This window comes from Nanorana parkeri, unplaced genomic scaffold, assembly GCF_000935625.1.
Source record: "Nanorana parkeri isolate BGI_ZX_2015 unplaced genomic scaffold, ASM93562v1 scaffold92, whole genome shotgun sequence".
NCBI classification, from domain to species: Eukaryota; Metazoa; Chordata; class Amphibia; order Anura; family Dicroglossidae; genus Nanorana; species Nanorana parkeri.
In genome coordinates, this window is record NW_017306360.1 from 1,104,036 (window position 1) to 1,127,202 (window position 23,167).

Sequence of the window (23,167 nt, forward strand, 5' to 3'; positions counted from 1 at the left end):
CTTTCCGAATGGGTTTTTTATATTTAGGTGTTGATTCTGTGGGTTTCAATCTCCACCAGGAATGAATTAAGTCTAACGTGGGCACAGACATTGCAAGACAGCCGCGGGTTTGCGTGCCAAATCCTCCCATGCAGAAGGCATGGAGTGGGATGCAGGTTAGAGGAGCCAAAATAGCTGCATTAAAAAAATAATAACCATCCAGCTTGGATACACAACATAAACTTTTATAGCTATGACTTTCAGTTTACTTTTAAACTCGTCAACTCCAAGCTTCTAGGGAGACCGAGCGCCAAGTGGAGACAAATCATTTGTTGAGTTCAGAGAGGGTTTTATGTCCAGCGCCAAAATTCTGCCTTTCCACAAATAAAGGCGAACAATTACAGACGACCTGTTCACGAATGTTCCCTTAAAGCCGAACTCCGGGATAAGCAAAGTCTAAATACGGGATCCATGTGTATTCTTCCTGGAATCTCGGTGAGCTTTGTGTATTTCTTCCGGATCTGTGCAGTAATCCCGTGTGAGACTTGGAGCTTCCTGTAATAAAGACCGCTCACTGCTACCAACTTGTCGGACTATCTCCCACTCTGACTGCCTTTAGGCGATCCCTTAAAGTGACATTAAACCCTCAGATTTTTTAACATAAACCAATATAGTAATGTGCGCCTTACTGTAATCCATGGTAGTTTCCCTTCTCTTTGCTGCTCTTCCTTTTAAATCCTCATGTCTTCTCATGCTGGGGGAGAACTTCCCTTTGCAGCTGAGTGCCTCTTCCTGTAGTGCTGGCTCAGGTTGTGAACCACGCAGACACCATGTATCCATTCCAGAGACAAGGCAGTCTGCTGCAAAACAGTTCTGCAGAGCATGAGAACAGATACGGATTTAAAAGGAAGAGCAGCAAAGAGAAGGGAAACAACCATGGATTACAGTAAGGCGCACATTACAGTATTGTTTTATGTTAAAAAATCTGAGGGTTTAATGTCACTTCAAGACTCATCTCTTCAGGGAATCCTATTCCGCCTCAACCTAACCGCTCAACCATCACATTCTCAAACAATTCATCCGCACACAGCTATCTCCTTATGTATCACTGGCTCCTCCCTTTTAGATTGTAAGCCCCCAGGGGCTGGGCGCTCCTTACCATCTTGTCTTGAATTATATTGTGATTGTAATGTCTTCCCTATATTGTAAAGCGCTGCGCAAACTGTTGGCTCCATATAAATCCTGTATAATAATAATAACGGAATTAAATGAACGTGCGTTTCCCATACTAGTCCTCAAGTCTTTTTCCGGCAGGTCCTGTTTGGAGTTTCCACAATGCATGAGCTGGAACTCAAAGGACATTTTTAGGACAACCGAGATTAACTTTTTGCACAGTATCATGTTATGAACTAATCCTTTTACTCCGGTTTGCTGTTGCCTCATATTAGTTTGAGCAAGTTTAGGGGAATTCATTTTTCTGATCCTACAGAGCCCCCTCCTGGTATATCGGTAGAATGCATGCGCAGGATTTCTATATAGTGTTAGTTCATGTAGAAAGCAGCAGAGTGGGACTAGTCTAGGGCTGGAGGAAAAGAAAAATTGTGATTGCCTATAGCAATTTATCAGATTCAGGAAATAATTTCACCAGGGTTAGATTAACAAATGAAATACTAAAAGAAAGAAACAGGGCAGCACAGTGGCGTAGTGGTTAACGCTTTTCCCTTGCAGCACTGAGGGTCCGTGTAGGGTTGCCACCCGTACGGGAATGACCCGGACGGTCCGGTTTTGGAGCCGGAGACTTGCTCACCTGACAGCTGGCTGTGAGCGGCGGCGGATGGCGGGCTGTGAGCGGCGGCGGATAAAAGCTACTGCATTTCCCCGAAAGTAAGACCTACTCCGAAAGTAGGACCTAGCGCTATCTTCAGGGTTTTCTGTAATATAAGACCTACCCCGAAAATAAGACCTAGTGGTAGGTCTTATATTACAGAAATCCCTAAAGATAGCGCTAGGTCTTACTTGCGGGGTAGCTGCACAACTGATTTTTTACTTGTGAAGCCCGGCCGCAGCTCCCTCCCTCCCGCACGCACACCCACCTGTCTGCCTCGGCTGCCGCTGCCTCGGCTGCCACTACATTTCCCAGCAGGCACAGCGCGACATAGCCAGTGGGGTCAGAGCCAGTGGGGTTGAAAAAAAATATAAGACAGTGTCTTTTTTTTGGGGAAACACGGTAAGTAGCCTCTGAAGCTGGTTTCTTTCACTTGAACACCGGCTGCACAGGAAATCAGGAAGCCAGGCTAGGGGTCATGATCCGCCGCCCGCCTTCCTGGTAATTGGGGCACAAGGCACCAGTACCCTGTTTCCCCTAAAATAAGACCTACCCCGAAAATAAGACCTAGCTGTGACCATTCCCAGGGCCGGTGGTGGCATAAGGAGGAACTTGAAGAGAGAGAGAGAGAACTAGAGGAAGCGAGGCGGCACCGGAAAGTACTTGGTATCGGCGAATACCGCCAAAAAAAGTACTCGCACTCGTAAAAAATGGTATCGGTTATGGATGCACCGATATGTTGGCCGCCGAAACATATCGTCCGAAAACGCCACTTTTGGCTAAATGCCAAAAGTGCAATTTTTCTGCCGATACAGTGGTGCATCCCTGCTTTCTTTCCTCCCTGCTGCTCTGTGTCTCAGTGGACCGCGAGGTGCTACAGTGTTCGGGTTTGGCTTGAAGAAAAGGTGGCAACCCTAGGTCCGTGGTTCACTGTCACTATCTGCAAGGAGTTTGCATGTTCTCCCTGTGCTTGCGTGGGTTCCCTCCGGGTACTCCGGTTTCCTCCCACACTCCAAAGACAGCTGGAAGATTTATTGGCTCTTGTCTAAATTGGCCCTCTATGTATGCATGTGAGATAGGGACCTTAGATTGTAAGCTCCTTGAGGGCAGGGGCTGATGAACATGTGCTGCGTAAATTGTCGGTGCTATATAAATACCTGTAATAAATAAATAGTGGTTAGTGCTTCTGTCTTGCAGCACTGGGGGTCCCTGGTTCAAATCCTGGTCAGGTCACTATCTGCAAGGAGTTTGAATGTTCTCCCTGTACTTGTGTGGGTTTCCTTCCACACTCCAAAGACATGCTGAAAGGTAAATTGGCCCTTGTATGTGTGCATGTGATATAGGGACCTTAGATTGTGAATTCCTTGAGGGCAGGGACTGATGTGAATGTGCACTATGCAGAGCGCTATATAAAAACTAATAATAATAACAACAATAAAGCTGAGTGTATATAAAGCACCCCTTAATTGTAAAAATACATTTCACAGGGCAACAGTGCCATGTCAGATTCCTCGCATCACCTTTCATCATCTCGTGGAGTCACGAGGCGGCCCAGCATAGTACTGATGGGGTGGTCATAATAATCTGGCCACTCAGTGTACATCAAACATCCGAAGGAGGCACTGGTGCTATAAACAAGTCTATAAAGTGCAGTATATGTACAAAACACAATCACTTGATTCCGGGGTGTTCCTGGGATTATTTTGGATACTATATCCAGGTAGACTGTAAAGTGCTCAGTAACAATGATAAGAATAAAGATGTTCTTATCGTCTCCCAATCGCATGTACACTGGAGCACCAAATATGGTAGACTGAGTAGAAGAATTATATGGCCTATATAAGCATCCTTAGCTGCAGTATGTGTACCAGTTCATGGTTAGCATTTACTCTTCGGTGTAAGTAGTGTCCTCTTTCTGCAGACTAGTGAATTGATAACAATCCTGGGGTGTACTTCCACAAACTCCGGCAATGGGAGGGCTAAGACTAGAAGCCATTATTTACAGATCAACTCTGCACAGCACCACCACTGTCCTTGGAGACACTCTTCTTCTACTTATGAGAGGTCGCACAACAGCATGAATGGGAAAACATATTGACTCCAGGCCGTGGCATTGGGATCTCTTGTGGTCGGCCAACTACACGTTTCACTACCAAAGCCAGTCCCACTGTTACTATTTTCCAGGCAGAGGCTTAACCATGTTTTCCAGTGGAATAAAGTGGAGGCTCAGTCCAACTTTGTCTTTGCATTAATGTTTACTTACTATAAGAAACTCTTTACAAAGTTTCTTATCACACCAATCGTGTCATGTTGCTTCAACTAAATTCTCATCTTGCAAGGCTCAGATCCATCACCCACAGCACAAGGTAAGTTCATTTCTGTTCCTTTTCTGGGCAAATGACCCAGCTATCCTGCAAAAGGTCCATGAAGGAGGGAAGTCCCAGCTTCACCAGAAGTAGAAGCTTCTACACCAGGCCAATTACATTCTCCCAATATACGGTAGCCCTCTCTTTCCACTAAGGTGTAAACTGCACCTCCACCACCATCGACTGACAACTTCCCTCCACTCTCTCACCTCCCCTTGACTCATGGCCCATGGCTGCGATTTATTCCTGGAGGTCGAGTAGAAAAGTACCAGTCCAACTCCAGCAGCCACCGAGTGGACACCAAATGGGCCTTACACGTATTAGCCTAATGAGCTAGTCTATGATGATGATTTGATGAGTTTGATGTGAAAGAACTCAAGTGTTCTGCACAGAGCCCTGACCTCAGCCCTGCTGAACACCTTTGGGATGGATTGGAACTTCATTGTGAACGAGGACTGTCCTTCCTATGACAGTACAAATGTTCTTTTGCCTGAATGGGCACAAATTCCCACAGACACACTTCAACATCTTGTGGAAAACCTTCAGTTGCAAAGGGAAGAGGGTACAACTCCATATTAATATCCCACAGGGTGATGTAAGTACCTGATGTAGCCACAGCCATTGCAACTGTGCAAAAACACAGAATGAAAAGAGAACAAAAAGTGGAACAGAAATCAAAAAGTGAATGTTTAAATGTTATAGGTAACATCAAGAAATGCTAATTGAAGTTAATAGTAGTACCTTGAAATGTACCTTTTGTCTGAAATTCCTCCTAAAAAAATATCAGTGCACTTTTTTGTATGATATGGTGCCTAGGCACTCCTGAGCCTAAAGCCTAATAGCTGTATATCTGCAATATGAGATCATAGGCACTGCTGCCTCGGACTGATAGTCTAGGACAGCGGTTCTCAACCTGTGGGTCGCGACCCAAAAGCGGGTCGCAACTCACTGTTGAGGGGGTCGCAGCATCCACTTCTGCTGCGCTAGGTGAGAGGCTCCTCCGCCTCCTCCTAGCTCAGCAGTGTCAGTGAGCAGGAGGACAGCAGAGGCTGTGAATATAAAAGTGCCGCTATACACACTCCCTGGCCGCTGCAGCGACATCTAGTGGCCGGGGAGTGTGTACAGCAGGGCTTTTCTATTTACAGCCGCTGCTGTCCTCCTGCCTCCCATACAATGTGAGCTCTGCAGGAGGCGGACGTCTAAGCAGTGCTGGGGCTGAGAAGGCTGCATGGAGACAGAGCAGGCAAGCAGGTGGCAGGGGCTGGGGAGGGCTTGTATTCTTGTGAGTGTGCTTCTATTTTTAGTCCCATGTCCAGCGCATTACGAATTCTGGAGTCCAGCGCTCCGTTGGGGGGTCACCACAACTTGGCAAATGTTACCAAGGGGTCCCGGCACTAGAAAGGTTGAGAACCACTGGCCTAGGAGATTTGGTGATGCCATTACTGTGCTGCTCATTTTTCTTCCTAGATGGAGGCTTTGACATGAGGAAGCAAAGCCTTGCCTCTACCATTATGGCCACCTCCACACAAAGACACAGTGCAGAACAATGCATTGTATTCAGTTATTGGGAAAGATCAACACCAGGGAGATCATGAGCAATACTTTTACCATTAATTTAATACTTGTGACTAGTTTTCCCTCATGGCTTAAAACATCTAAAATCGATTGAATTTGGTTAAACTCGATGGGCCTGTGTCTTTATGCAACCTCACTATGCAACGGTGTAAATAAGTCATAGTGTGAAATGGTTAAATCTAATGTAAACCCAAACATAAGATAAATGACTTCTATTGGCTTAGCCTCTATTGAACTTGGCAATGCTATTCCCTTTCGGCTTGAGGCGGGCATTTGCTATCGGCGTATCAGGAGATGCATGTCAATGTGATTCCTACCTTAGTGTGACCGTGCATAGTGTGACCGTGACCTTAGGCTCCATGCATAAGGCTGGTGCACCCGATGCTAAGACACTCCAACAGCACTTTAACTCTTGGAGAAGCCCCTTGCCACTTAGATTGACAGCAGCTCCTGAATTGGGTGCTGGTGTCACCAACAGCCAAGAGCTTGCAGAATGAAGAGGAACAGAGCTGCAGCAATGAGAATGGAGATTAAGTTTTCAGCTTCAAAATGGGTAACGTCACAAAAAACAAAATCAGCAGCACCTTTCGCAATATTGCGCTATTCCCTCTCACAACTATACATTTTGGTTAGAAGGTGTACTTATACTTTAAACCCAGGTAGGGAAAAAAAGTAGAGCACTGGCCATTCCACTCCTTTAGGAAATGAGAGCAGTTGGCAATGGTCAAACGTCTGTTGGCATAACCAGCTGCCATGAGTTGCATTTCCTGGAAGTATCTAAACTTTGGCTGGGGAGAGTTCCAGATTAACCCAAGTCATTATTTTCAGGACTGGCGTGGAGAAAAACACCTGAACCTAAGGATCCCGGGGTCCTCTGTTTTTTTTAATCTGAAGATCCAAAGTTGCCTAGCTTGCCAAAACTCACCTTGTCCTCAGAATTGGACACCTGCTGTCTCTAAAGGCCTACAGTTGACTAGATCATAGCCATTGCATTCCATTACAATTAGTTAGGTCCAGGGCCGGACTTACTCTGTCTGCTGCCCCAAGGCCAGGTTCCTCAATGCACCCCCCTCCCCACCAAACTTTCCCCCTCAATGGAGAATGGCAACCAGATGCCGGGGTTTGGTTTTAATGTTTTCTTGATTATTTTTTAACTATCAATTTTTTAAAGTGAATTTTTTTTTACTTTTTAAATTTTTACTTATCTTTTATTTTTTTATAATTTTTTATCACTTTTTCTAATTTTTTAATTTTAATTATTTCTTACTTACTTATTATTTCTTACTCAGTGGCCTTGTGGGAAATCCGGCCCTGGTTAGGTCCCATCATGGTGATACGTCTTCAGTGTCATGCCAGTAACCAGCTTTTGGATACTTTCAGTTGAGTACATTAGATCAGTGGTTCTCAACCTGTGTAACCTCAGGACCCACATTTGTCCTTGGTCGTTAAGTCGTGACCCAAGTCGCACTGCAATGGAATGCACAGCATTACGGTACCGCACATTCCGGTGCGGGCAATCGAACTGTGGGTGGCAGGTGCGTTTGGGGTGCTATTCAAATGAATGGCAACACAACACACCTCCCACACCAAAACACATGGTAGGTCCACCCAGTCTCCCTACCTTACAAGAACTGGAGTGGATCCTCACCCTGGGGTCCAGTGTGGGCTGCTGTGCCGTGATGGAGCTCCATCCATATGTGCATTTCTTGTACAGCTATCTTGTGTGCCCTGTAGAGGTGCCAGGAGCCAGAATGTGATGTCACTCAAGTCCAGGCACCTCTATAGGGCACGTAAGGGAGCTGTAAGCAACGCATGTATGTATGGAGCTCCCTTGCGGCTATAGCCCCATCCCACCTCAAGCTGACGCTCGGGCATAATTTGAATGGCTGCTTAGTGTGAGAACTGACAGTGCTGCACTAGTGAGAGGCTGAGGAGCATCTCACCTACAAAAGTGGAAGGCATTTGGCGACCCACTGAACATGGGATCGCGACCCACCAGTTGAGAACCAAGGCATTAGATCCTTCAAGAGCCTTGGCAAACACAAGGCCACACGGTAGATTGCAAATGCTGTTCACAAAGTTGATTATTCCAGTGATCTGCCACAAATCAAAGTTCCGGCAAAAGTGGAGTTACCCTTTAGGAGATTTTTAATTCGAACCATACACCCAACTTCACTTTTATTATAAAATAAAGAGAGAAGACACTATTCCAAGCAAAAGTATATTTTATATGATGTTATCACTGACAAAGCCATACAATAATATGCAAAGAATGACAGACATCTGTACAAACAGAAAAGTGGAAGCAAAAAAGGGTCTAATATTCTATTCAACAAAAGCCACAAAAGGCACATATATTTTGTACAAGTGATAACAATAAGAGGACATGGATACAAAATATAAAGTATATTTCCATCTATATAAATACAGAGAGGGGGTATTCTCTTCCTTTTTATATTTTTATTTTTTATTTGCATACTTTTAAATTTTTTTTTTTTTACAATTTTCTTTTTTTTTAAAGTTTTGGTTATTGGTTTGCTGTTGATAGGTTGTGAGGCAAAATATATATAAAGTAAGGGTGTTAAGAATCCCCGCTTCCACAAGAACGGAAAGCGGTACTAGTCCATTAAGGCGCAAGTCTTTTTTTGCAAGTGGCAAGGTCTTAGTAAAGTTTGGCGCAGCAGCAAGATCTTACCCTATGGCTGGTAAAAGGGACCACCGGAAACCATTGGCTCTTTTACCAATCAGAGAGTCGACGTCCTATGACGTGATGATGTGGCTGGGTATGGAGGGGGCATAGAAACAAAAGGAAGGCGATGGGCGTTTTTAGTGGCTTCAGCAAATGTGAGTGGCTAGAAAGATGTGGGGTATTTGTAGGGTGACTCAGAATGCATACTACAGGAGGGGAGATGATGTCCTACTCTTCTATATGTACTTGAGTTCCACCTCCTCATCAAGATCGCTCAGTGTCTATGGTGTCTGAGAGTTTATTGCAGAAGAAATCTAAAACATTCTTACTTAGAGATCACAATCTTAATATTCATACCTGAGAGTTCTAGGAAACAAGAGAAGTTGGCAATGGTCAAACGTCTGTTGGTATAACCAACTGCCATGAGTTGCATTTCCTGGAAGTATCTAAACTTTGGCTGGCTAGAGTTCCAGATTAACCCAAGTCAACATTTTCAGGACTGGCGTGGAGAATAACACTAGAACCTAAGGGTGCCTGGGCTTCTCTGTTTTCTTAATCTAAAGACCCAAAGCTGCCTAGTTTACGGAAACTCACCTTGTCCTCAGAATTGAGGTCACTAAAGGCCTCAATAGATGGTCACTAAAGGCCAACGGTTGAACTAGATCGTAGTGAGGACCTAAACTCCAACTCTGGTCATGTGATTCTACAAATTTCATGGTCTAAAAGGTCACTTGGTAAATATAAAATCCCGGTCTTGTGTGCGAAGAGTCTGTTAGATATACTTACACCATGACCTGTGCAGCCTTTGGACTTTGTATGATACAAAGACTATGTACATCGATACAGACCCTCTTGTTGATTTAGGAGCCTAAGCAGTAGCAACACCACATCTCCAGCAAAAGAACGCTTAAGGCAATGCACGGCAACATGGCTTCTCAAGAAAGAAGTGTCTTTGGTTATAGACTTTCTATATTACAAGGTTTGTGTGTCCAGTGTTCGAGCAAGCTGTACAGCAACGTGGCTTCTCTGTTGCTGGGATGACTTGCGTGTTTCAACTCTAGCCAAGTTGCGAGAAGATCTCCCTATGAAGACCCCGATCCTTGGTGGCGAGTGTGCGCGCGTGGTTCCAACTGCCCCCCTCTCCCGTAAAATACTCTGTCCATGTGTGAGTTCACATGCATGTGTAAGAAAAGTGCTGTCACTTAAACATCATATATATATATAAGGACACAGTGACGCTATAGGCTATGTTTTAATTCCGCACTCAGGTTGACTACATAGAGACAAAAAAAAAAGGCAGGTACATTATTCTGCATTGATGGCCACCGAAGGAGGAAAAAAGGTGATGACCTCAAGGTTGGTGGAGTTCACTTGGCCGAAAAGGTCCGTCTGGGCAGGCCGTACAACTTGGCACCTGAAAGAAATATTTCCTGGACTCCAATCTGTTTCTTTTTTACTTTAGGCGTGGAAAGAACCAAGTTTACTCTTAAAATTTTGAACACAAGGCTTTAGGGCCTGTTCACACGACGTCCGTTTTCTGTGCTGACCTGATCCATACGCTCCTGCACTAAAAAATGCATCCCAATGTATTTTATGGGCTACAGTTCTCACCTGCGCAGTCCGTTCAGGTTACGACAGAAAAATACTGCATGTCACATTTTGTACGGTCAGGAAACGGTCCGGAAACGCAAAATGCATCAAAAACGCGTCAAAAACGCACTGCACTGCAGCTAACATACTGATAGCCCCACTCCAGCAAAAAAAAAATTGTTTTTTCTTTTTTTACTGGAATGCATCAAAAACACGACAAAAACACATAGCACCGCGTCTGCAGATCCGCACCTGATCCGGACCTGAAACTCATGTGAACAGACCCTTAGCCACCTCTGACCCTACAGCTGTTGGGTATCTATAAGTCCCAGCATGCCATCCCAGCTGCTGGACATACCGTAACTCATGATTCTTCAATAGCCAGAGTGCCTAAATCTGAACTCCAGGGGGGAAAAAAACCTAAATATTCAAATTAAATAAATATATGGGAGCTTCCAAAAGTATTTGCAGTTGTGTGCACCCAGTACTGACATTTACACAGTTCTGATACAGCTAGGTCACCAATAACCCCACCCCACCTCTGTGACTACACAGTGATGAAGGAGCAGCAGTATACGGAGGAGTTCACCTCTCTGCTCTTTCCTTCGGGCACAATGCTACTGGGCAGCAAACGTGCAGGCAGCACATCTAGCAAGTCCCAAGTGCTGCCCCTACCTCTCGCAGTCTGAGTGCTGCTGTGCAGGGCATTCCAAGAGTCTGAATTCAGTTATTTTTACCAGCTTCATTTAGAATCATTTCATGATTCTTGAATAAATACATCACTACCTTGATCTGTGCTTTTTATATCTACCTGGAGTTCAGCTTTAGAGTTGCTCTTAGTGGCTTTCAATCAAGTGACCATGTTCTCACTTACAATCCACCAACCATAATAGTTCTCACGTCCACCTCTAAGCTAGAATACTGTCCCCTAAATACCGTTAATATAATATAAATTCTCAATGTCTATAGAATGGGAATGATTTATCTCAGGAACAGTGAAACGCAAATCAATTGCTTATGGGTACAGGCTCTTTCAGGGGGTTTCCAATTCAAAAGGTTTTATTCATTGACTTCTGCATACCACCCTGCAACAATATCAGGGCTCCCTCTCTTTTTTTGTACGTCTGACTTTCCATCTTTATTTTTACCATCATGAAGAGCCGTCGGGTTTTGTTCACTACTAGACCCTGCCCTCTAGATACTACTGTATCCATTGCAGACAGCTCAGTCACACCCAAGGGTCTCAAAGATAACAGTTCATATATTAAGAGATGCAACAGCGTATGTGATAATAGCATTGCAATGCTGAGGATTTTATACTCCTTTGCTAAAAACATGGCAGGGTTTTGTGGCACCACCCGCCTTATAGAAGGGAGATTTTGCTGAAACAGAGGCCATATGGTCTATGGCAGGGGTGGGCAAGCTCTGGCCCTCTCGGTTTTGTGGAACCGCAAGTTGCATGAGGCAATGCAAGACTCTTGACAGCCACCGGCATGACTCCAGAGGCAGAAGCATGGTGGGATCTGTAGTTACACCACAGCTGGAGTTTGCCTACCCCGACCTATGGAATCTTATGAAAAATATTGTATCAAAATGATGACAGGAGTGCATTTAGCATTGCAACCTCCCAGCAAGATAGGGCATTGCGCTATGAATGTCATACTGCTTTCTGCAAGAGCCTGTACCCGATAAGACAACAAGCCTTCTTTCAAATCTTCATTCAGCATTACAAATTATACGCTAAGCTTTGCTATACATATAAAAAATAACATGTTATCTCCTCGTTAGTAACACATAAACCAGCCCTCTTCCACACGCTGCATCGAATCTTTCATACTGAACACCCTTTCACGGCTAGACAGAAGGACAAAGCACCCAACTATCCAGCCAAAGGGGCGACACGGGGTGTTTCCTCTGGCACGCTGCTTTAACCCTGTGCACCCCGACCACCCGCTTCTGACCTGTGCACACAAGGAGTCCTATAAGCCTAAGGCACTCAGTGGGACCTGTTGATGCTCTCTGGGGTGGCCCTTGTACAGTACACACAATGGGGGGGGTCACAGGGTTACAGCAGTTACAAAAGTGCCATTTTTACATCACGTTAAATAAAGAACGAGTTCTTTGTTTAACCCACACACAAACGCAAAGGAACAAAAAAAAAAAAAAATACGCACACTCACGCCTCCCAAAAGACTCGCCCTTCTCTGAAACCTTCTCACATGCTCAGTCCTTCTTCACAAAACAGGGGATACAACGATCGTTAGTGACGTTTCGCTAAGTTAAGTAGAATTAGACAAAGTTTCTGCAGTAAGTTTAAGCAAAGGGTTGTAACCTTGCTCATGGTTAGTCATTGGGGAGGACCCAGAAAAAGGAGTCAGGAAAGATGACATTAAGCTGTAGGTCTCAGAAGGGCCGCCATTGGCTCCATACAACGGAGGCTAAGCTTATAACTGTAAGGACTAATAACACTATAAGAGTAAAAATTGCTCGAGGGACGTATATATCGTATAGAGCCGACAAGGAGGAAGACTGAGATCTACTAAAGTACAGGAAGGGTGCAACACATTTCCTAAATCGTCCTCTGCAGATGTGAATCTTTATTTTGCACGCTGTGGAAGCAGTGGTCTCTCTCAGGTTGGACACTCACACTGTTGAGTTGGAGCTAGAGCTCTGCAATTAGCAAGAGCTCTGAGGATTGGATACTCCTAGCTCTGACTCAACAGGTCTTACAGTTGGTTTGCTTTAGAAAACAGCCACAGCCTGAGTAGAAAAGATCAGAATGCTGCAGAGAAGGACCCTTGTTCTCTGTGTGGAAGAAGCGGTCTCTCTGCTGCAGAAGTTCAGTAGGAGCTAGAGGTCTGCCATCAGCAGGCAACGTGAGCTTTGATGAGTAGAAAGCTCTAGCTCTCACTCAACAGGCCTTACAGATGCAGTGCTTTAGAAAACGGGCCGGGCCCTCCTTACCATCTTGTCTTGAATTGTATTGTGATTGTCATGTCTTCCTTATATTGTAAAGCGCTGCGCAAACTGTTGGCGCTCTATAAATCCTATGTAATAATAAAACAGTCCCAGCCTGAGTAGAGAAGCCGTCCCCTGCCAGCATGCTGCAGAGAATGACCTTTGCTCTCTGTGTGGAAGCAGTGGCCTCACTACCTCAGACGTTGGATTCTCCCGCTTAGACCACTCCACTCAGCAGGGAGCATGAGCTTTAATGACTGTAGAGCTCTAACTCTGACACAGAGTGTGTGTGTGTGTGTGTCAGACCTCTGCAGGGACACAACTGCTTCCATACAAAAAGCAAGGGGCCCTTTCTTCTTTGCAGCAAGCCAGTAGGAGATTGGCTTTCAGCAGCACTCAGGATGCGACTGCATTCTTCAGAACACAAACTGTAAGGTTGTGAACACCTTTTGCTATGATGCAGCTGGAATTGTATTTCGCGGATTGAAGTGGAACGTTTAGTTGGGCTTTACTATGGTCACAAAGTTGGTCAACATAAAAAAAAGTTGTTGTGCAACAGAATAGAGCAAGCGAGGAAAGTTCTAGGTGTATCTTGACGTTCCTGCACTTTAGTAGACCTCGTCTGACCGTATCTAGGTGCCTTAGTAAGCTGTAAGGACACGCCGTATATGTAACATGCGGAGAGTTAATACTGTATGGTGGGTTTGCATGGTTATGGATCCGAGGCTTAATAATAGTACAACAGCTCATGACATGGAATTTAATGGCGACTGCATAAACTCTATGGGGAGTACATATGTGCCGATGACATAGGGGACTAAGCGGGTACAGCACAACTTTTAAAATAACCAGGCTGCGGCGATATGCGATAGATAGGCTGCGGCGATATGCGATGGATAGGCTGCGGCGATATGCGATGGATAGGCTGCGGCGATATGCGATGAATAGGCTGCGACGATATGCGATGGATAGGCTGCAGCGATATGCGATGGATAGGCTGCGACGATATGCGATGGAGAGGCTGCGGCGATATGCGATGGATAGGCTGCGACAATATGCGATGGATAGGCTGCGGCGATATGCGATGGATAGGCTGCAGGTATACTAAAGCGAGTCCGATGTGTTTGTAATAGAATAACACTGACTACAATGGAGCAAGTGTACACGGCACCGGATCCACCAAGGGACTCTGAATTCTGAAATATTATCTGCTTATATGAATTGCATTGTACAACGTGAAGCAACCTTGCTCGGCATACAAGTCACACTGACCTGGCTGGGTTAAGCGTTCGGGGATATCGCGGTTATTTCGTTTTAAAGTTTCTTTGTAGCAAAACGTAATATCTATCATACATATCTGTAGACAAACCCTAGAGATATGGATTCAGTAGTACAGTAATAAAGCTGCTAAGTACAGCACGGTCGTTTTAAGGCAAGAATAGGTGATCGTTGGTTCCCTGGCCGGAGCGGGGCTACAGTTTGGTTGTCCCACCCAAGTAAAAGAGCCAAAAGCTTGCTACAGATTATAGTCAGGTGTAGCTAAAAATAATAATAAAACAATAACAGCCCAAAAGCAGTAATCTTAGTAGTCCGAATTTCATATAATGACACCGTCAGTTAGTGTGAACGAGCAAATAAAAACGCCATGCTGCAGTGATTCCATCGGGATGTAACTAAAATAACACAAATTAGATGCTTTCGTATCAGCCGCATATGGATGACGTGGGTCAGAGACACAGATGAGGTCATAGAAGACCTTTTATAAAGCAGAAACCCGACTTGATGAGCCTCAGATGAGCACTAGCACTCTCCACCTGCAAGAGAGTCCAATTCTGGAGCGGTCACAGCACAGGAAGTGAAGGTGATACAGTTCAGCTTCACTACCATTGAAATGAGTATGCAGCCCAGCCAGGCATCAGAGTGGCATCTTCCATTGGAGGCTTCTGGTATCTTTGCTTTGTGACAGGTTCCCTTTAATTTGGCAAAATCATGGAGACCGGAAGATGCAATCCTTGCCTTTGTCCAGACACGATAGCTAGAGACTGAGACCTCTCGAGGAAATGCATTTTAATTAGAAAGCATCAGTCAGTCCCCCTCTGCCATTCAGTAAGGGCAGCCATACTTGTCTGGCAAATGATTGCTCTTTCAGGGTATCATCTTTGAAGGTGAGAAGGTGACATCGCTGAGGCACGTACAGGTGGAGTACCCCCATCAGGGATCCCAAACAGGATCTCCAATCAGAATAAGCATCCTCTCTTACAAATACGTCATCTCCTTAATTAAAGTGTCTGAATTAAGAACTTCATCTGTTGCACCACTGCAGCCAATTAGATTCAAACCCGAAACTGACAATTAGAACCTCAAGCCGCCGAATGATAATACAGGCAGTCCTTATTGCATACATCTGTGTCTCCGACCCCAGGAAACTTGTATATTTCCTACAATATAGCTTCATTTATGAGATGGCTCCACATAGGCGTAGTAACCCACATCAACCAATCCATAACAGTCTTATGGGATTAATGGGTTGCTATGGGTTACAGAACATTGCCGGCCCATGCATCAAACCGATAAATCAAGCTCAGTCAAAACAAGTTCTGTAAAAGATTCAGAAACTTTGGGGCACGATTTCATCTTCCTGTTAAATTTAAACTTGCTCAGTACTCGTTAAAAATGTTTTCCTTGCAGCATGTTTTAATGTTTAAAGCGAGATACGGATATACAGGCTAAACCTTCATTTACTGTCTCTTTAAAGTTCTAAAGAAATAGAGAAACCGCACATTTTAAAACATCTCGCATGCAGAGAATCTACTCCGTCGCAAACTTCCGTCTGACCACTAGGTGTCGCCATCTCACCAGGATCGCTCGCCACAGCCAAAGTACAATAGTGCAAAGTTCTGACAGTTTTCACCGAAGTGCCCGCTCACAAAAATTGGTGCAACGCGGCCGCTCTCCGCGATCTGCGTCTCATACAGTTCATCATAAGGGTTGCTTTTTTAAAAATTTTATTTTAAAAAGACAGTAAATATTAGGTAGCTTTGTACACTCGATGCATTTTATACAAAATAGAGCCTTATATATTCTTCTAAAATTCCTTATAAATTTTGTGTACACTAGATAGGTTTATATATGCACTTAGCGGAGTATGCCGTTTTAGCATTTGCAGACTGGTAATAATAATAATAATAATAATGAGCAGGCTGATAAGTGACCCAAAAATTGCGCCGTTTGCGCTGGCAAAGTCCTATTCTGCCACTTGGTAGGAAAATGGGGTTATCGGAAAATTTTCCTCAATATTTTCTCTTTTTTTTTGTGGTTTTTTGTAGCTTGTTGTTGTTGTTGTTGCTTATTGTTTTCGAGCAGAAATGGCCCCCCTATAATAATCACTTGCGATTTCCCACAATGCACTTGCTCTCTCGACCTTCTTCAAGAGTCCGTTTAGCAAACTTCGGGCTGGTTCATGAACAGGAGGAGATGACACGTTGGAGCGTTCATCTTTTCTGTAAGCCGGCCACCCGGGAGACGAAGTTGACTATGGCAGTGGCCGGCTGGTTGGGGTCCAACTCTGCGAACAGGTGGCACACGTTGTCCGTCGTGCTCCCTTGTTTTCGAGCCACGAAGCCGAAGAGCCTGGAAGAGAAACGGCGAAATGGACGTATTAAATAAAGCCCAATTCTGGTTATTACATACGCAAATTATAATACTGCTTTATCAATGCAAACCTATGGGCAGCCCTGTCAGTACCGGTTCAGTTCTCACAACTGTACACCTTCCTATGGACCAGAGCAATCCTGTCATTACTTAAAGTGACACTAAACTCCGGAGTTAAATCTTAAAACTTAATTCCAGTCCCTGAACTATGTAACAACAATGTCTCTTATTTGTGTATCACTCGGCTGTAGATCCTCCAACCATCTCTGAATTGGTGCTGACACTGTCCTTCCTTCTGGAGGGGGGCTACTTTTGTTCCCCATGGTCCCTGTGTGTGTTGTAAAGTAGTCACCGCTCCAAGCTCGCTCCTGGGATGGACTACAATCTCAATACAAATTAGACAAACTAAACATGAGATTGTAGTCAGTGGCGTCACAAGGGGGGTGCAGCCGCACCCGGGTGACACAATTGGAGGGGTAACACCAAAATGACCAACAGTCATTATGGTGTCACCCCCCTCTGAAAAGTCGGCCACTCGGTCATGGACAGAGAGCCCGACAGTTTCAGGAGAGAGGAGGGGACCCAGTGGTATACCTTATCCCGGCCTGTGAACGTCCCCTCCTCTCTCTGCCAGCATCCGTCACCAAGATGGGCGCCGGGAGGTATCAATAAGATGCGCGATGATGTCACGGCGGGGTGTTACCCGGTATCCGCTCCAGGTGACACCTGGCCTCTGGGCGTCCCTGATTGTAGTCCATCCCGGGAGCGAGCTTGGAGCGGTGACTACTCTACAACACACACAGTGACCATGAGGAACAAAAGTCTCCCCCCTCCAGAAGGAAGGACAGTGTCAGCACCTATTCAGAGATGATTGGAGGATCTACAGCCGAGTGATACACAAATAAGATACATTGTTGTTTACAATTCAGGGACTTGAATGTATTTTTAAGATTTAACTCCTGAGTTTAGTGTCACTTAAAATAAGGTGAGAAGGGGAAGGAGGACTTAAAGGAGAACTATGAGGTGAGTGCTTTTCACTCACCTCATAGTTCTAACCGACCTGTGACAATGAGACTGTCACAGGTCGGCTCAGTAGATCGGGAGGTGAGCGAACACATACCGGCTCTTTGCCGTGACAGGGGAGGGGCTGGATTCCCCCCTCCGATTCGCCAACGCTGACTGGCGGAACGGACGGGGGAGGGGGCGGGTACAGCTGGCTCTGCCTCTAGATAGGCAGAGCCAGATGTCAGTCACGCAGCTGGGCGGATCCCGGCACAATTGTCGGGATCCGCTTCAGCTGCGGCGTCTCAATATACCGCGAGCTGTAGCTCCCTATATACTGAGCTTAGGGTGACGGGAGGACGCTAGTTTGTGTCCTCCCGTTACCCTTAGGAGAACTATGGGGAAAAGCCCTGACCCCATAGTTCTCCTTTAATTAGGGCTGATTAGGGTAAACTACGGGTTTATAAGCATTTAAAAAGGTGAAAAAACATTGGGTTGTTTTAACTGACACTTATGGACAGCGTCACTCCAATGGTAGATAGAATAACGTCTATTTAATGACGTCTGTGCAAAAACATACTAATTGCAATGTTTCGGGGTCACGCAGGATCCCCTTCATCAGGCAGAACAACTTGTTCTGCCTGATGAAGGGGATCGTGCGTGACCCCGAAACATTGCAATTAATATGTTTTTGTACGGACGTCATTAAATAGACGTTATTCTATCTACCATTGGAGTGACGGTGTCCATAATTGTCTGTACTATTTTGACGGTGGCCATCCGTCGACTACCGATGCACCCATCTTATTACTATGGGTGAGCGGTCAGGAGTGCAATGGGTACATGGACGGTAACTGGTTGCTTTGACTGACATCATATGCAGATTGGAGCACATTCCTTTGATCTGCGGATGAATGATGCTGAGTAGATACAAAAGTAACATTATTACAAGGTATCTCCCCATCTCCTGTGAACAATGTTTATAAACTCTGTGTCAAGCAGTCCATTTTTTGACAGCAGCAGCTTCTACATCTGTTGTGCTTACACAGCAACTCCTGGCTGTAATTTCGACAGTCAGGAATTGCTACCAAGTGCAGGAGGGCAGAAGGACCGAATGTGCTACGCATGCCCTGTGTACTTCCATGAAGTCTTTTTGGACATGCATAGGCTGTTCAATGACAACACAGATGAAATACAGCACAGCTCATGCCCCTGTGATTGGAGAGCTCTAGTCCGGGCTCGAGTGTCAGACCTCTGCAGAGAGACCACTGCTTCCCGCATAGACCTTTTGTACACTATGCGGCTGCTTTGCAAAGAGAATGAACTGTAAAACTTTGAACAGTTTTTATTTTGAAGCGCCAGAAATGTATTTAGCTGAATGAAAGTGAAAAATCAATGGGGCTTTAAAAATGATCGCGGAACACCCGCACGGACCCCCTGCATTGGTTTCTGGAGAGAAGGAAGATGACACTTACTTTGCTTGGCTTCCATCCGACTTCATCCACCTGAAGAGGTAACAAAACGTAGATTAATAACACAGAACGCTCAGTAATGTCTGCATGGCATTGCCTTATTACTTGTATATTCTATTCTACATCAAGTCAGCGGGAGCCATGCTGTTCCTGCACCCACTCCCATCACTGACGGCTGCCACATACCCCCAACCAATGACAGCTACGACATGCTGAAGAGGAGAAGGCCAATATTAAATTCATCTACATGTTTTTGACTGTACAAAGCCATCCACAACTCTGCCCCCGGCTATATCTCCAACCTGGTCTCAAAGTATCACCCTAACTCTCATCTCCGCTCATCCCAAGACCTCCTTCTTTCCAGCTCCCTCCGCAACTGCTCCGATGCTCACCTCCAGGGCTTCACTAGAGTCTCCCCCATCCTCTGGAACTCTCTACCCCAACCTGTCCGTCTATCTCCCACACTGACTGCCTTTAGGCGATCCCTTAAGACTCATCTCTTCAGGGAAGCCTATTCCGCCTCAACCTGACCACTGAGCTATCACGTTCTCAAACAATTCATCCCCACACAGCTACCTCCTCATGTGTCACCTCCCCCTCCCTTTTAGATTGTAAGCCCTCAGGGGCAGGGCCCTCCTTACCATCTTGTCTTGAATTGTATTGTGATTGTAATGTCTTCCTTATATTGTAAAGCGCAGCGCAAACTGTTGGCGCTATATAAATCCTGTATAATAATACAAAGTATCTGGACCCCTTAAATAGAATACTATTCACAGATTTGTTTTCCTGAACTTACATTGGGATCATGATTTGTGGTCAGCTGACATTGATTCATCTGTATACTCTGCCTCTGTGTTTTCAGTGGGGCTCAGATGGGCCTTTGAGACTCCTTGGCTGATTTTGAAAGGGAAAGTGCTTGTTGTATACAAGCACTGGTAGGATACAGAGCAGCATGCTATGTGTTGTTCTTTTCCTAATTAGATGATATTAGTCACATTCAACTGGACAAGTTCTGTAATGTTGAGGATGTTTCCATCTATCAATGGTCAATGACTACTTTGTGGGTAAGGGAATGCGGGAACGCGGTTAAGGCCCCATTCACACATAGCGATTTATCGCGCGATTTCCGCCGCGATATCGTGCATTTTTGCCGCGCGATATCGCGAAAAGTCGCCGGCTAATGATATTCAATGGAGCTGTCTTAGCTCCATGTCGCTCGTCGCGATCGCAAGCCGCTTCTACAGGACCCTTTTTTCGGCGGATTTTGCTTTTTTCTAATGGAGCCCGACGGAGAAGGTCGCGCTACCGTCGCTGGATCGTGGCTCAGAAAGTGGCGCTATCCCGGCCGCCGCAAAAGGTATGTCGCTACGTGTGAATGGGGCCTAAGATATATAAAACGTAACCAGGGCCCCACACCGATGGTAATAGAGTCCAGAGAGGTATTTTATTGGGTGGTCAATAATATAAAAGAGTAGGGATTCACCGATATATCGGCCGCCGAAACATATCGGACAAAAATTGCACTTTTGGCATAATGCCGAAAGTGCCATTTTCCTGCCGATACATCGGCGCATCCGTGATTCCTTTTCTCCCTGAAATAGAGCTTCATGCTGCTAATGTTATTGTATGTGAGAGCTACAAAAGTATTTGGGTCCAGTCATTGTTGAAGTCACATTATACCTAAGCCCTGATGATGGGAGGGTGTATTCCTGAAACGTGTTGGCGGTCATATTATTGGCCATCAAATAAAACACCTTTCATTAGTGTGGCACCCTTGTTACATTTTACATATCTGGATGTTTCTTAAGACCCCCAACCTCTGTTTCGGGGTGCTTTTATCACACAGGAGCAGCCTCACGGAAGCACTTCAGTCTAATAATGAGATGGCCACGAGAAGATCTAGCGCGTCTTATGCCTGTGCTCGGGCAATTAATAAAGGAGATCTGGTGACTTTTATGCCAGTACTCAGGCATGTATGCGTCGCTTCATATCATTGTCAAATAGAGAGCCCCACCGCACTCATGACCGTGAAGCCCCATATAAGCCCCCGCCGCACAATACAGATATGATCATTTCTGGGTACTCACTTCCTTTCCTGTGCATCCAGGTCACAGAATGTGATGGTGTTCAGAGGATAGTGTCTCCGGAAGAATAGCCTGGAAGAGGTAACATGTATGAGTATAATCTCATTATTAAAGCTGCACTGGAGGCAAACCGCCAAATCCACCAATAAAATCCTTATATGAGAGTTGTTTTACATGCCAAATGATTGGTATTTCTGCCCATCCAGTCCTGAGATTTACACAGCTCTGCCGCTCATCAATCCCCTCCCAATCCACACAGTCGTTGGTCCCCTTTGCACAGCTATTAGCTTTCCCTGCTATCAATGATGTTGTTTCCGAGCTTTACATGAAAGAACACATCCCTGGCATCCCTATAGACGTGCCTGCAACCAATCAACCAAATGCACAGCTAAAGCCAGCAGCAATCAGCGGCTCGGAGGGATAAGCAAGCACCTCTAAAGGGATCCCGGGGGTGAGTTCTTTCATTTTATTCTGTTTAGAAAGAGCCGAGGCAGAATGCTGTGACATAAACAAAATGATTGATTGATACATTTTTATTGCATGTTGATTGGGAGGGGGAGAAGGGGGAAGAAGGAAAGATAATATGTATACTAGGGATGCACCAATACTGATAGCAGTATTGGTATCAGTGCCGATACTGAGTATTTGGGTGAGAACTCATACTTGCCCAAATGCTCCGATACCTTCCCCGATACCGGAACTTCCAGTGCCGTAGGGGAACATGGAGCCAGCTTCCCGTGCGATCAGGAAGCTGGGCGGCAAATAATGACCCGCCTTCCGGCATCCTGATTGGCCGCGAAGCTGGCACAATGCTCACTGGCTGGAAAGCCGGCTTCCCGGCCGAACAGCCGGCTCCTTGCTGATTGGCTGGGAAGCTGACTTCCCGGGCCAAGCGGCATCGAGCCGGCTGAACAGCCGGCTCCTTGCTGATTGGCTGGAAAGCCGGCTTTTCAGCCAATCAGCATTAAGCCGGCTGTTCGGCCACCTCCATGCTCATTGGCTGAGAAGCCAGCTCGATGCTGATCAGCTGGGAAGACGGTTTCCTGGCCAATCACAATCAAGCCGGCCAAACAACATGGAGCCGGTTTCCCAGGCAATCGGGAAGCCGGGCGGCATTTCATTACCCTCCGCCCAGCTTCCTGATTGCCTGGGAAGCCGGCTCCATGCCAGCGAAAGTAACGGTATCAGGTACTCGGTATCAGCGAGTACCGAAAGCAAGATATGGGTACTCGATACTGAAAAAACGGTATTGGTGCATCCCTAATGTGTACATTATACTTCACCTATAAAGCAGTGCATTGTGGGAGTTGCCAGATTTGATATAATAAAACTTTGGAGGATATCCAGAATCTTACAATAAAGAATTCTTGCAGAGTGAAGGAGAGGAACTCTAGAACATTGGGTTACAGTGTCACCTTCCTATAATATAAGGGACCCCTGTGCAGATTCTTGTATCTGGAAAACCATTAGGCTCCCTGTGCGGGGCCACAGGGGTCCCACTGGCTGCCCTGAATGGATCCACAGGACACTATGGAATGTACATCACGCGCCGGAGGTTAAGCCTCAGCAAGGCTGGATCGGCACCGCAGGATGAGGAACAGCTGGAGAGCGGAGGGCCGTCCATCTATAGATATATGACCGGAGATGATAGGAGGCAGCTGTCCGCTGCGTCACGCGCTGACAATACGCTTTATAGGAGTCTGTTCTGTGTTATGCGGAGGGAAGGATGTCACAGCGTAATTACTTGGAAAATGTTCTGCTCACAACCTTTCACTTTCCATTAAAACATGTAGAGCCGCAACATGTGGCCCGGACCCGGGATGGGAGCCTGCAATTAATTGTAAGCATCCCCCAGTTCACAAAGGATTCCCTTCGCTGCGTCATGTTTTAGTGGAAAACGTATGTTTCCGAGTCCATAAAACAATGACAATATGGCAAAGTAACAAAAGGAGCCGTGGGGGTGAGGGGGTATGGTG

The 23,167-nt window shown here is 45.7% G+C and overlaps 1 protein-coding gene across 1 annotated transcript in view; it reads right to left on the minus strand.

Moving 5' to 3' along the window:
* Nucleotides 1-15,976: 15,976 nt before the first annotated feature.
* The window catches only part of TNS1 (tensin 1), a 326,036-nt gene continuing 318,845 nt past the window's right edge, over nt 15,977-23,167 (minus strand). Inside the window, 3 exon segments of the mRNA XM_018552581.1 lie at nt 15,977-16,612; nt 19,111-19,140; nt 21,195-21,263. Of these exon segments, the coding sequence (XP_018408083.1) occupies nt 16,474-16,612; nt 19,111-19,140; nt 21,195-21,263 (238 nt within the window). The 3' untranslated portion in view covers nt 15,977-16,473.